General features: G+C 65.7%; 1 protein-coding gene across 3 annotated transcripts; it reads left to right on the top strand.

The window, feature by feature from the left end:
* The first annotated feature begins 3,950 nt into the window (after positions 1-3,950).
* Positions 3,951-13,882, top strand: DMTN (dematin actin binding protein). Of its 3 annotated transcripts, XM_064472571.1 has the most exons (17): positions 3,956-4,198; positions 8,339-8,402; positions 8,721-8,777; positions 9,331-9,405; positions 9,592-9,747; positions 9,880-9,924; positions 10,039-10,147; positions 10,319-10,375; positions 10,446-10,598; positions 10,697-10,806; positions 10,894-10,999; positions 11,115-11,179; positions 11,288-11,336; positions 11,920-11,927; positions 12,177-12,236; positions 12,318-12,398; positions 12,474-13,882. In XM_064472571.1, the coding sequence occupies exons 3-17, from the start codon at positions 8,760-8,762 to the stop codon at positions 12,585-12,587; spliced, it is 1,206 nt and encodes a 401-aa protein (XP_064328641.1). In that variant the 5' UTR covers positions 3,956-4,198; positions 8,339-8,402; positions 8,721-8,759; the 3' UTR covers positions 12,588-13,882. The 3 variants fall into 3 exon arrangements, with proteins under 3 accessions (XP_064328640.1, XP_064328641.1, XP_064328637.1); XM_064472567.1 differs by lacking the exons at positions 3,956-4,198; positions 12,177-12,236; positions 12,318-12,398; positions 12,474-13,882 and adding an exon at positions 6,272-7,359 and having other exon boundaries at positions 11,920-12,041; XM_064472570.1 differs by lacking the exons at positions 9,880-9,924; positions 12,177-12,236; positions 12,318-12,398; positions 12,474-13,882 and having other exon boundaries at positions 3,951-4,198; positions 11,920-12,041.
* Positions 13,883-13,935: the final 53 nt, after the last annotated feature.

Genomic DNA, 13,935 nt, shown 5'->3' with positions numbered 1-13,935 from the left:
GGGGGGTGCCCGGGCATGCAGACGCTGGGGTCAGCACTTGTATCCCCGTGGCCGTGGGGTCTGTGTGTTATTTATTGGAGGGGAAGGTCTGTGCCCTCTCCTGGTGGCACCGGGGTGCCAGTGGTGTGGGGACGCGTGTGGGTGCCCACCGGGCTCCCCTGGCCAAAGAGAAACCACCTTTAGGTTATTTTTATTGCTTTTGATCGGTTGTTTGTGAGTTTTTACAAGCTCTGCTGTTTCCTTTACGAGTCAGTTTTAGGCCTAAACAGTTAGACTTTGGAATTTATTTGTGTAAAGGAGGAAACCCGGAGGCAAATAAAAGTGAGTGTCTAGACTGATGGGGCCTGGGGGAGTTTCGTTCCTGTGTTGAGGCTTTGCCGCAGGCTTTGTGCCTGCTGGAATGGGGGGCACCCAGCTCCCCCTTGGCACAGGGTGTCCTCACACACCTATGCAAGCACCCGATGCTCAGGGAGAGATGCTGCATGGCAGGAGGATGAAGGTGGCCGCTGTAGGGGGCTCCCCGTGCCCCCATCCTTGTCTGTGTCCTGGGGGTGTCTGCTGCATCCTGGTGAACAGGGCATCCCCTTTGGTGTGGTACCCAGCCTGGTACCCACGGCTCCCTCCACCCGGGGCCACCGGCTCGCCCACCCCACAGCGGCCGCCAGTCGGGCTGTGCCCCCCGGCCCCGAGCTTGGTGCCCCCAGCCCGTGCCATCCCACCCTCCCCGTAATTGCTTTCCCCTCTGACAATGCCCTGGGAGGTGGCAGCCGGACGGCAGGGAGGATGTAATCCCTTATCCGGGGCTCACCCAGCCCCTACAAAGCCCTGCCAGCATAATGCCGGGTGGGGGGAGCACGGCTGGGGTGGGGTAGGGGGGCAATGGGGAGAAAATTATAACAGTTTGAGTTAAATGAAGCTTTAAAGCAGAAGCGAAATGCAACACCCAGCAATTATGGCCGAACAATGCGCCTGGTGCTGCCTGCCCAGGTGTGGCGGGCAGGAATTAGCCGAGAGGCTGGGGTAAATTTTTTTCCCCCTCCCGTTTCCTTCGGCCCACAACCCCGGCTCCTTGTTTCCGCAGGAATTTGAGACTTTCTTGAAAGGAGAGGGCTTTGAGAAAGGGGCCGACTGGGTCCGGACCCTCCCTGCCCCCGCTGCCCCCTCCTCAATTTAGCCAAAGCTTCAAAGGTAGAGGAGTTCCCTTTGTGTAATCTCCGCTTTAATTTTTCCCCATCCCTTTCCACCCCCCCTCCCCTTCTCTTCTCCTTCCCAAGCCCTTCCTCTCTTTTCTTTCAGGGTTTTCCCCTTCCTCCCCTCTCTTTCTTCTCGACCTCCCGGGATAGAAAGGGCTCGGAAGGGTGAGTCCTTTTTAATTATGGCCAGGGAAGAAGAAAAAAAAAAAAACCTCACACTGCTTCTTTCTTGTTTTTTGAGGTGAGACCCAGGGCGGGGGGCGGAGGTGGGGACAGGAATGTCCTCTGTGCAGAAAGTGCACTGGAGGGTGTCTCGCCCTGCCGCAGCGTGCCCAGCCTTTCCCAAGGCTTTGCTCTCCTGCGGGCTGGGGGTGCTCGGGGGGCCTCGGGATGCCTGGGGGACTGGGATTGCTGGCGGGGGGATTGTGCAGCCAGCGAGGCCAGCCCCGCCGAGCCATGACCCCAGAGCATCCACCTCGCTGCAGGGGCGATGGGTGCCAGCCCCCTACCCTACAACTCTCCCCAGCCCTGTGGTCCTCGCACCCCAGAGCATCCCAGTCCTGCCAGGTGGCTCCCAGGAGCCGGACTGGGGGCATCACTGGGGTGGCAGTGGATGGCGTCCCCCGGGGCTGGGTGTCCCTTGAGGCACGTCCAAGCCAGCCCTCGCAGGGCTGCTGTCACCGGGCCCCTCTGGGGCGATGTCCCCTGCAAACCCAGCTGCCCTGCCATGGGGCAGCATGGGCGATTTTGGGTTGAAGAGCTGCCTCGTGGAGGGGCACAGGGGCTGCGTCCCCCCCGGGGCTGCAGAAAGGCTTCTTGCCCCCATCCCATGGGGTGGCAAAGCCGAAGGGGGCTCCTGCACGCCCTCCACCGCTCGGTGAGGCCGAAGGAGGCTCCTGTACATCCTCCATCGCTCAGCTCCAGCCGGTTGCGGCGGGAGGCGGTCGCTGTAGCAACGTGCCGTGCGGCGCAGGGGAGGGGATGCTCGGCACAGGCATGGCTCCCGGCGGACAGGCAGACCTGCCTGCGGCGGGCCATGGGCTCCCTTGAAGGTAGGGCCCTGCTACCCTTTGCCCCCACGCCCCAGCCCCCCCAACAACCCCCCCCTGGCAGGGGACTGGCCGCTGCCTGTCTTGGGCCCGGCTTTGAAGGGCATCGCCGGGATGAGGGGTGACCCTGCGGGGCCGGTGGGCACACGGGGGGCTCTGGCGAGCGTGTCCGGGCTTGGTTTTTGGTGGGTGCATGCGAGGGTGTAAAAGCCAGCGCGCAGTGCCCGGCTGGTGCAGGATACGTGCGTTTCCAAACTCCTCCTTCCCCCCCAGGCACCCACGGGGTGCTGGGCTCGTGGCGCGGGGGGCTGAGCCCACAGCGGGTGCCACGGCCGGTTCAGGCATCCAAGCAGCCCCGGGCGCAGGTGGCAGCCGCTGAGCAGCCGCTGCAGTTGTCTTCATGCTTGAGAAACTGGGTTAGCACGGGGGAGGCAGCCGCAGCTTCGATTATTCATGGGCATGGCCCTGGGGGGCGGCTGGCGGGGCTCGGGCGGGTGAAGCCCCTCCAGTGTGGGGCCACGGGAGCATCTTGGGGCCGAGGCTGTGATGCTCTTGGTCCAACAAGCCAAGCTGGCCCGGGTACCAAAGGGCACGGGGTGTGCATCCCCCTGCTCCTGCATCCCTGGGCATGCATCCCCCCAGACGTGCATCCAGGGGGTCCAGCGGCCCTCACTTGAGCCAGGAAGGAAGCCAAGGCAGCAAAGAGCATCGAGCGCAGCGCCGGGGAGAGGACCCTGAAACAGAGCTGCTGTCACCAGGCAGCTCTCTCCCACACAGAACCAGGAATAGACGCCAGCTCTGGGTGCTGCGGCACCAACGCAGCCTCGCCACCCCCGGCGGGGTCCGGCCATGGCACCGCTCCTGTGCCGGCCGCCCGGGTTTGGGGGGGACAGGGGCGGCCGTAGGCTCCATGCCCTGCCCCATCCCAGCCCCTGGTGACCGGCCAGCCCCACCGCTGAGCTCCAGGGGCTCTGCTCGAGGACAGGGGCTGGACCACAGCCACCAAAACCTGGGGGGGCTTGGGATGGGAGGGGCAGCGGGTCTCCCCACTGCCTGGCTCCAGGCTCTCCCTGGCAGCGCCCTGGGGCAGGGCAGCACCTGCAGGGATCAGGGCTGGATTTTCAGCAGATGTTCAACACCTCGCTGGGCTCTCTTTGCCCCCCCAGATGGAAATTCCTGCTGTGTTTCCCTTCCTAGGGCAGCAAGGAGTGGGTGCCACCCTCAGAGCATCCCCCAAACCCAGGCTGGGGAGGGGGTGGGTGCCATCCTCACCCACCACCCACCCTGCCGCAGCCCAGCCCACGTGCCGTGGGGTGCTCAGCCCCCCTGCTCAGCATTGCAGGGTGTGGGGGTGCCAAAACCCCAGCCGGGGGTGGGGTGGGGGCGGGGGATGCCATCCCCACCTGCATCCTCTGTTTGCAGCAGGGGCTGGAGGAGGGGGTGCTGGGGACCCCCGGCACCAGCCGGCTTATTTCTGGCAGCGGGGCAGGCCGGGTTTATTTATGTTTTCCTCCCTCTTTGTGCCGGGGAAGAGGTGGGAGCGGGAGCGAGCAGCGGCGGGAGCGAATACTGCTTCGTCATGATGCCGGTTAATTCTCCTCTTGTTCGGAAAGAGACTGAGCCAGCAGCAGAGGTGGGGAGAGGCGAGCGGCACCCACCCACGCACCCACCCACGCGCCCACCCACCCATGCACCCACGCACGCCCTACCCAGCGCCCAGCATCGGTTATCGGCGTGGCTGGCGTGCTGGGGCTGGGAGATAGGCTCGCACGCTCGCACGCCTGCCCGTCACGCTCTCGGATGCGTGCCGCAGCGTGCCGGCGGTGGCTCGGCCGCAGCCAGGGCAGCCGGCCCGGTAGCCCGTGGGGTAATTTGGTGGCCAGGCGAGCAAAGGAGGCGAGGGGCGTCCTCCCACAGCTCCCCACGGCTGGAGGTATGCGGTGTTCCCGTCCCTAGGTGAGTGGTTGTGCCCTGCGTGGCTCGTTGGGGAGAGGGGAGGGAGGTGGCCGTGGGTGGGGGACACACAGCCAGGGGTGTCTGGTGGAAGGGGGGGTGGGGGGGACGGTTCATCGGGGTCGGCACCGTTGCCTTGCGGTGTCGCCGCTCCCCCTCCCCTGGCCTTGCGTAGCCCCTGCTCCCCAGGGGGCTGGGTACCGCCCCACATCTCGTCGTCCCCATGTTCTCCATGGGGTGCAGCCATGCCCCCTCCCTACGCCTGGCACTGCAAAGCCAGCTGCCCTTGCCGGGGGGCCGTGGGGACAGGAAGGGTGGTGACCCGAGGCGGGGACATGGGGACACAGGTTCCATCGCTGACGGGGGTACCCCTCCCAGGGCTCCCACCCGTGTCCCCTCTGCAGTGCTCCCAGCACCCCACGTCACCCCACACCCCCCGGGACACCCCCCCAGCAGGGCTCGGGCACTGCCAGCGGAGCAGGGACACCCCCTGTCCTCCTTCCCTGGGGGCACTGCCATCGGCACCGCGTATCCCAAGGGAGGAGGTCAGAGCAGCTTAGCTATTCCCAGCCCCACTTGTGGAGTGAGTTTGTGGGCTCTCAGCGCTCTTGCTTTTTGGGGGGCACCCCCATCCCACTCCCCCCAGTTGCAGGCTGTGATGGGGTTTGATGCTCCCTGTATACAGTGTGGTGGGGCTGTGGAAGTCGGGGTCTCACCATGGGCATGGACTTTGCAGCCCCCCTACTCTTCCTGGCCCCATCCAGCCCCACTGGCAAGGCACCGAGAGGCCAAACTCCCATCGCCCTACTGCTACAAAGCATTGGGGGAGCTACCTGGGTGGGGGGCAGAATTGGGGTGCAAAGCCGGGGGGGTCAGCTCGTGGCCGTGGGCGTGCAGGTAGGTGGTCAGGCAGGGCTAAGCCAAGCCTCTCCTGGGAAGACCTGGGCCACCAGCTGCCACCTTGGCCCCAGGGAGCCCCTGGCTGCATCCCACTGCCAGGTGGGTGCCTCGCTGCGGTGGCCCCATGCCCAGCATTAGGGTACCCAGGGACCCGCCACCCCATGGCGCTCAATGCAGGGCATCCTGCAGGGCAGTGCCCGGGGCCAGCAGAGCTGGGGGGTCCTCAGAGACCGGGGGCATCACCAGACCCGTGCTGGGAGCCCCAGAGGGCCGCAGCCTCCACACACACCCCCGGCGGGTCCCTCCCGGCCCCTCTGCATGTGGGATGAGCAGGCTAATCCCATTTTAATCCCAGATTATGTGCCACGTGAGCTGCTGCCCAAAGCAGGCTGTGGCGTGGCCATCGGGGCACGGAGGGCCAGGGATGGAGCCCCCCATCTAGGAGCTTTAAGGCGAGCACCACACATCCCCACTTGAAACTTTCAGGGGGGCTTGTAGCCCCCTGGCAGGGCTGGTGGCCAGGAGAGCCGCTGGGTTGCCCAGATCCCTCGGATGGGAGGAAATGAGCAGCTGGAGGAGGTGGAAATGCCCCCTTCATCTCCAGTTGCTCCTGGATGGGGCGGGCAGTTTGCTGCTGTTTCCCCCCCAGGCAGGGAAACTGAGGCACGGAGCAGCCCTGCGTCCACGGGAGGGGAGCTGGGCAGGGTGCACTCTCCTCCCCAAGGGATGGAAAAATCCCAGGGGCCAGGCACTGGCAGCTGATGGCTTTTAAGGCCACCGAGGCGTCCCTCGGCAGGGCCGTGCCGGGCAGGGTGCAACGGCACGGAAGCGATGGGCTGTCAATAGCTAAAGGGTCGCTCTCCTCTGCCGGGCGATGCTCCGGCGGAGAGGGAAAGGGCGAGAAACAGGACAAAGGAGGAACCAGACACCGGTGAGACGCGGGTCGGGGACCCACGTGCTCCCCGCCAGCTTGGCCCCGCCGCGATCGAGTTGCTGATGGGGCCCCCGTGTGTGGCAGTGCCTCGGTTTCCCCTGGCGAGGTGGGGAGGATGTTCGCTGCCTCTCCCCAGCTGTGTTTATTTGGGGTTTGCAGCCGGAGGAGGAGGAGGAGGAGGAGGAGGAGGAGGCCAGGGCTGGGCTGGGAAGTACCAGAAGCCGTTCCCAGGGCTGGCGGGAACCGTCTGTTCGGGGAACTTGTGACCCCGCCGTGTCCCCCTGCTCCGCCGCTGGCGGGGAGCCGGGGCAGCGGCAGAGTTTTCATGCCCAGCACAACGACAAAGGCAAGGCTGGCAGTGAGGAGGACAAGGGAGAAGGAAGGAAGGCTGGGGGTCCCTGCCTGCTCCCCTCTGGGCGAGGCAGGGGTTCGTGCAGCCTGGCCCCTGGCCCGGGCGCCGGGCGCTGATGGCTTTGGCGGCTGCGAAAAGTCAAATCCGGATTTCCTCGGGGTGGGGAGGAGGGAACTGGCCTCTTCCCGCGGCAGCGGCAGCCCTCCCCCCGGCCCCCCCTCCCCCCTGGGAGGTGCCGTGCGGGGGGGGGCAGCACCCCTGCAGCCCGGCAAGCCCCACCGGCACGCCCCACCGGCACGTGGTGTGTCCATCTGTCCATCCCTCCCTCCGCTGTTTTCCCTTTTCCCATGCATCCCAACCCGGCGCCTTTCTCTCCCCGCTCCGGCAAAGCGCCGTGGGTACCCACAGCATCACCCCGGGAGGGGGGTCATGGCGTTACCCCACCTTGCCCCGCTTCCCCTCACCCTCCTGGCCAGGAAAATCCCAAACACGTGCCGCGTCGGCCTTATCTTGGCGAGCAAGGGAGCATGTGGGGGACTTGCCAGCGAGGGCTGCCAGGGAGATTGGAGGTTGCCATGGGGAGAGAGGCTGCCATCGGGGCGGTGGCTCTGTCTGCTTCAGATAAGGTGTCCCCGGGCCCTCCAGCCAGGGGGAGACGACCGTGCCTGATCTGGTTGTGCAGCCCCGGCACCGCTCGCCAGCCCTTTGGCTCCGTCACGGCATCTCTCCGCACCCCTGGCTCAGGCTTGTTTTCCTTCCCCGTCAGCATCCGCATCCACCCGTCCCCGCACCCACCCTCCCGCCGGCCTCTGCCGCTTCCTCTGCCTCCTGCTATTTGCTATCTCATCCATCTGCTCACCGCCACCGCCGCTGCGTGCCACCGTGTCCACGCCGCCTGCCCCCAGCCCACCCGTGCCCCCAGCCCCGTGGGGCGCGAGCCGGAGGCGGGGGACTGCTCTGGCTCTGCCGCTGGAAAGTGTGAGCTCATGGGTGCGCGGGATGGCCGCTGCTCGCCCGGACAATGCCGCCTTGTGCCGTGCTCGGTGCCGGTCCAGGGGTGCCCGTCCCATTGGCACCGGGTCCTGCAGACCCTTGGGAGGGCCGGGAGGTGCTGGGCATGGGTATGAGTGGGTCTGGACCCCCTCCTGGTGCCAAAGATGGGTTTTTTGGTGGCAGAGCGGTCTCAAAGGAGGGATGATGACTGCATGGAGCGGCTCAAGCCCGGAGCTGCCGGCAGAGCCTTCTCGTCCCGGCTCGACCCTCGGAGGAGCGAGCCCAGGGCGGTACCTCGCGCAGGGTTGGCTGCCAGCAGCTGGAGGATGCTCCGGGCTTTGTCAGATCTGGTCCTTCTCCCTCTCTGCATCCCGCCGAGATGGGCTCTGCGCCCATGGTGGGAGCCGTGGGGCTGGAGGGTGATGGGGCTGGGGTCCCCAGAGGCGGTGGCATCTCCCCAGCCCTGTGCACAGGCTGCTAGGGCAGCAATGGGGGGGGCTTCAAGGCTGGAGGGCTCCACGCTGCTGTTGTTGCCTGGATTGCACGAGGTTTTCCTAACGCCCTCCCCTCTGAAAGGAGAAGTTTTGAGGAGAATAGGGAATTTTCCCCTTTGTGTGTGGCATTGTGGGTTTAAAGCACAGGGAGGGCTCAGGCCCGGGGGGCTGCGGGGCAGGGGCTGAGTGCAGCACGCCCGTCCCGCTGGAGCCTTCTCGAGGCTGCTCGCTGCCGGTGGACAAAGGGCTTCATTACCTCTGCTCTGCTTGCCAGCTCTCGTCAGCAGCCGCCGCGCCGCCGGACGGGCAGCGGGGCCGGCAGCCGGCACGGGCAGGGGTGGCACGCAGCAGGGCAGGGTGCTGCGGGCACCGGTGGGGGGGAGGTTTGCAGGGACAGCGGGAGGACGAGGTTGAGCTTCACACCCTTGTCATCCTGCAAGCCACTGTCGCCTCTCTCGTCTCCGTTGCAGAGGCGGCACCCGAGTCCCAGCCCGGCGTTAGTGCCCAGAGGGATGTGGAGCCACAGAGGCAGCGGTGAGTGGGGGTCTGGCATGCCCCAGTGCCTCTCCCCTGCGCCGGGGCAGACCTGGAGCTGTTCGGCCACCCTGGGGATGGTGGCATTCCCCAGCAAGCCTGTCCTGCTACCAGCGCATCAGTATTTGACAGTGGGGCCACGCCGGCCTCATGCTGCATTAGGGTCCAGTGTGTGGGGGGCTGCCGGGCTCAGCCCCATGGCAGGAGGGCGGTGGGGAGCCAGCCCTGCTGTCCTCAGGCACCTCACCCTGGGACCGACCTTGGGGCGCTCTGTGCCCACCCTGGCCGTGCCCTGAAGCCCCCGCTCTCCCCATGCAGGACCCTGTGACTGACACAGCCTCTCCAGCCCGCAGCTGAATGGAAAGACTGCAGAAGGTAAGGGTGCTGGGGGCCGTGGGCAGGGTGCTGGGGGCCGTGGGCAGGGTGCTGGGGGCTGTGGGCAGGGTGCTGGGGGGCGTGGGCAGGGTGCTGAGGGTTGGCAGGATGCTGGGGGAATGCAGGCAGTGGGGAGCCCTGCACCTAGGGAAGGCACACTGGGGCTGCTGGCCAAGGGCAGGGGCTGGTGGCCAAGGACATTGGCAGAGTCACCCTGGGATGATGCTAGAAGGGCCCTGCCTTCCTCCTCCTCCTCCTCCCAGCCCAGCCTGGCAGCACCATCTAGTGGCAGCGTGTCCTGGCCAAGCCACTGTCACCTCCCGGGTGTCCCCTGCCCTGAACCACAACGCTGGAGCAAAGGAGACCCCAGCGCCCATCCAGAAATACCCCATCCCCAAGGAGGTTTTGCCCCGGTGCACTGAGGTCCGTGGGGCACAGGAGTGTCCCCGGGCCGCCCTGCCATGCCCCGGGGTCCCAACCACGACCCTGAGCCCTTTTCTGGGCTGGCCGTGCTGAGGATGAGGTTTGCTAAAGTCTCCCCTTTTCCCTCCAGCAACAGCTGACCTCCCCTGGGAGCGTCTGTTCCTCCCGCGGGTCCAGCGTCCCCGGATCGCCGTCCAGCATCGTGGTAAGAGGTCGCTCGCATCTCCCCCCCCCCCACATCCCTCCATCCGTGGGGTCAGGATGTGCCTCCCCAGACTTCCTCCATCACCCCAGAGGGACCACAGAGGGTGCCAGCCCCAGGGAAGCCCTCCCCATTCCCCAGCGATCCCTTTCTGCACCCAGAAACGGAGGTGTTTTCCCTTCTTTCCAGGCCAAAATGGACAATGAGGTTCTGGGCTACAAGGACTTGGCCGCCATCCCCAAGGACAAAGCGATCCTGGACATCGAGCGCCCTGACTTGATGATCTATGAACCCCATTTCACCTACTCGCTCATGGAGCACGTGGAGCTGCCCCGGAGCCGAGAGGTGAGGGTGCCCTGGGGCCACTTGCGTCCCCCAGTTGGTGTTAGGGGACAGTGGGGGGAAGCCCCCTGGACAGAGGAGTCCTGGAGGGCAGATGTGGGGCTGCTGGAATAAATCGCTTCTTGCCTTCTGCAGCGCTCCCTGTCTCCCAAATCCATCTCTCCTCCTCCATCGCCAGAGGTGAGTATGACACCGCTTGCCCCAGCTCTGGGATGCACGTGGGGACTCCGAGGAGGAGGGGGACGAAGCCGAATTGCTGGGGTCTCGCTGTTCACCGGCCCCGCTTGCCCACAGGTCATCCGGGAGTGGCTGGAGAGCCGGACCCCCGGCAGCACCCCGCAGCCCTCCTCTCGCCAGGGCAGCAGCTCGGCCCGCAGCAGCGTGCAGCACTTTCACCGACCCGGTATGGTCCCCCGTCACCGTGACCCCCCCCAGCACTGTGACCCTCCCCCAGCACTGCCTGATCCTGAGCACCGGCGCAGACCAGGGGTGTCCGGGCAGGGGGTCCAGGCAAGCACCATGCCAGAGCCATAAGCTCCCTCTTCCCAGCCTCCAACCCCCTTTTTCCTTGCAGAGACTGACACAACAGAGCTCAACATATACAAGAAGCCTCCAATCTACAGGCAGAAAGGTGAGAGGGGGTGTCTGTCCCACGGGACGGGGCACCCCAGGGCGCTGCCTCACCCCCCTGTGCCCCGCAGAGCACCATCCCGGCCCCCACCACGGGAAGCATCTCATAGAGGACTTGATCATCGAATCCTCCAAGTTCCCAGCGGCGCAGCCCCCAGACCCTAATCAACCTGCCAAGATCGAGACCGACTACTGGCCATGCCCCCCATCCCTGGCTGTCGTGGGTAGGTGGGGAACAGGGGCTGCACCAGGGGGTTTACTCCCACACAGAGACCCCACAGGGATGCTGGGGATGGATATAACACCCCTTCTTTTCCCCCAGAGACGGAGTGGAGGAAGCGGATGGCCTCCAAGAGAGGGGAGGAGGAGGAGGAGGACCTGACAGAGGAGATGAAGAACCTGCGGGAGCTCCAGAGGCAGGAGCTGAGCAAGGTGTGGGGCAGAGCGGGTGGGTGGGCACCCTGCAAGGGGCTGAGGATGTGCTGACACTGACACCCACCCACGTCCCTTCATCCCCAGATCACCTCCAACCTGGGGAAGATGATCCTGAAGGAAGAGATGGAGAAATCTCTCCCCATCCGGAGAAAAACCCGCTCGCTGCCAGACCGGACACCCTTCCACACGTGTACGTGGGATGTTTGTCCCGCATCCCTTCCCCAGCCGGTGGCTCCGGCTGCCTGCGCTGCTGCCAGGTGCTGCGGCCCTGCCTGCACCTCTGACCGCCTCTTGCTCTCTTGCAGCTCTGCACATGGGGAGCTACAAGAGCTCCTCGCTGCCCGCCTCCGGCAGGAGCACCCTCACCCGGGTGAGTGGGCAGGCGGCTGCCCCCGTGCTGCTGGGGCCACGCGGCCTCGGACGGGGTCTGGGGGTGGCACCGCTCTGATGCTGTCCCCTGTCCCCTCTCCCCTTGCAGCTGCAGTCGGCAGAGTTCAGCTCGGCAGGCAGCGATAAGGGCAGTCCAGGTGAGCATCTCCCATGGCGTGGGGGTGACCATGGAGATGGGGGGATGTCCTGGGGGGATGCAGGGATGTCCCGGGTGATGCGGGGACATCCCAGGGGATGCAGGGGACGTCCTGGGGGAGACAGGGATGTCCCAGGGGATGCGGGGACGTCCTGGGGGATGCGGAGACGTCCCGGGGGATGCAGGGACATCCCAGGGGATGCAGGGGATGTCCCGGGGGATGCGGGGATGTCCCGGGGGATGCGGGGACGTCCCGGGGGATGCAGGGGACGTCCCGGGGGATGCAGGGGACGTCCCGGGGGATGCAGGGGACGTCCCGGGGGATGCAGGGGATGTCCCGGGGGATGCAGGGGACATCCCGGGGGATGCAGGGGATGTCCCGGGGGATGCTGGGATGTTCTGGAGGTTGAGGGGTGTCCCCAGTGATGGGGAGCATCCCCAGGGCTGGGGGATGCTGGGGCAAGCCTGGGCTTCGCAGAGGGTGGAAAACCACCCCTCATGGCTTTTCATCACCAGAGGGAGGATGATGAGGGGACATAGTGGGGGGTCCCCGGGGCTGAGCCCTGATCCTCTCTGTTTTCTAGGCCTACAGGTAAGCACTCGTCTGGCTGCCAGCACGGAGACCCCACAAGAGGGTGATGTACACCAGGGTGGGGGGGGATGGACACTGGGGCCACTGCTCTGATGGGTCGTGGAGAGGAGTGGGGAGAGCTGGAGGTGGGGAGGGTGGGCGTGCCGGTCCTCGCACTGGAGCCCATCACCTTGGCTTCAGTTCGGGTGGGAGAGGGAAGGCCTTTGGGGAGGTGGGGGCCACAGCTGACATCGGGCTTTGCCCCCTCAGAACGGCCAGCGTGGGCGCATGGACAGAGGCAATTCCCTTCCCAGCATGCTGGAGCAAAAGGTGAGCAGGGCTGGGGGCTGCGGCGGCTTGGGCAGGGATGGGGGGGCTCGGAAGAGGGTCTTATAGCCCCCACCCTTGCAGATCTACCCCTACGAAATGCTGATGGTGACAAACAGAGGCCGAGTGAAGCTGCCGCCCGGCGTGGACAGGACCAGGCTGGAGGTAGGGGCTGAACCGGGGTCAGGGGGGTGCGGAGGGGGGGACCCGGCACCCCATCACCCTCCTCTCCTCCCGCAGCGGCACCTCTCCCCCGAGGATTTCCTGCGGGTCTTTGAGATGCCCCCCGAGGAGTTCAGCAAGCTGGCCCTCTGGAAGCGCAACGAGCTGAAGAAGAAAGCCTTCCTCTTCTGAGCCCGCCTCGGCCCCGAGCTCAGTCCGTGTCGCGCCGTGTAACCGCTTTAGGGCTCTCAGCCGGTTTTTACTAGGATTCCCCCTTCCCCTCTCCCCCAGCCCCCCGGCTCTGCCCCCCACCTCGTTCCTCCTGCGGGGAAAGGGCTTGGGGGGGCTCAAACCTGCCTCTGGTGCCCAGCTTGCAGCGGGGTGATGGGGCTGGGGGCAGACCCTGCCCCAGAGCAGGCACGGTTCAGCCAGGAGGGGAGGTGTGGGGGGGGTGTCTCTGTGCTTTGTGCCCCCCTCTCCCCCTCAGCATGCTGGCAGAGGCAGTGCCTGGCTCTGCTTTTGGCCAGCTGAGAGCGTGCCGGCTCCGGTGTGCGGGCAGTGGGGTGTCAGCTGCCTCCAGCCCCTGCACCCGGGGTGCCCCTCTGCCCCCGCACCTTCACCCCGAGACTTGGGAAGAGCCTGGGGGCTGACTCACTGCCAGACCGATGTGTTCCCAGCAAAGCCAGGCCAGCATCCCGCCTTGCCCCCCTCCAGGCCCCATTTTAACATCCCCCCCCGGTCCCTCCTGTGCCAGCTGCTGCAGCGAGGACCGCAAGGACACATACACTGCCAAAACCTGCCCGGCACCGGGCTGGCGGAGGGCAGGGCTGGGATGCTGGCGAGGTGAAGCACTGTGGGATGGGGCAGGGGGTGGCAGAGCGGGGGTCTCAGTGGGACCCTGGGGCAGCTTCTGCTGCATTTGTAACTGCAGATGCGCCCGCAGCGGGGTGATGCAGCGGGGTGATGCACCAGGGCGATGCAGCCAGGGCAATGGGGCGATGCACCGGGGCGATGCAGCCAGGCAGAACGGAGCAGGGCACGGCTCCACGGGCACCGTGGCCGCTGGGGTCTGGGCAGCGCTGCCTGGTCCCCCGCGGCCGTGCAGGCAGGGCTCGGCACCAGGCAGCACCTTCCCTTCTCACACCTCTTCTCCCATCCCCTCTTCTTTGGGCAGGACCCCTCTGCCCCGACACCCCCCAACCCCCCACGCTCCCCGGTTTCTGTTTCCAGCCACTCTCCAGCCGCTAGACCTTGTTGGGATGTAAAGAATGTAATTTATCGGGAAATCACTGGCCCATACTTGCCTTTCACTGCTACTCTACGAACGACATATCTATAAATATATATATAAATATGGGTTGTTTTCTGACTGGACTACAGTGATCCACTTTCTCTGTTTTGTTAGAGTTTATTTTATTTGCTGGTGTCGGAGAATCCGCGTGAGAGTGATTTTTTGCTTACAATTAAAGGTGAAATGGCTTTATCCAGCCCGGCTCCGTGGCTTTGCTTTTTCCCCGCCCGCCCCCGGCCCCGGGTCCCT

Source organism: Phalacrocorax carbo, chromosome 24 (genome assembly GCF_963921805.1).
Source record: "Phalacrocorax carbo chromosome 24, bPhaCar2.1, whole genome shotgun sequence".
NCBI lineage: Eukaryota > Metazoa > Chordata > Aves > Suliformes > Phalacrocoracidae > Phalacrocorax > Phalacrocorax carbo.
The sequence above is the reverse complement of the archived record's forward strand: the minus strand, read 5'-3'. Positions and strand labels throughout refer to the sequence as shown.

What these genes read in the sequence shown, in the direction of transcription:
- DMTN (XM_064472571.1), top strand. An exon ending in GATCGCCGTCCAGCATCGTG is followed by an intron (nt 9,406 to 9,591) that starts GTAAGAGGTCGC and finishes CCTTCTTTCCAG; the next exon opens with GCCAAAATGGACAATGAGGT. An exon ending in TCCAATCTACAGGCAGAAAG is followed by an intron (nt 10,376 to 10,445) that starts GTGAGAGGGGGT and finishes TGTGCCCCGCAG; the next exon opens with AGCACCATCCCGGCCCCCAC.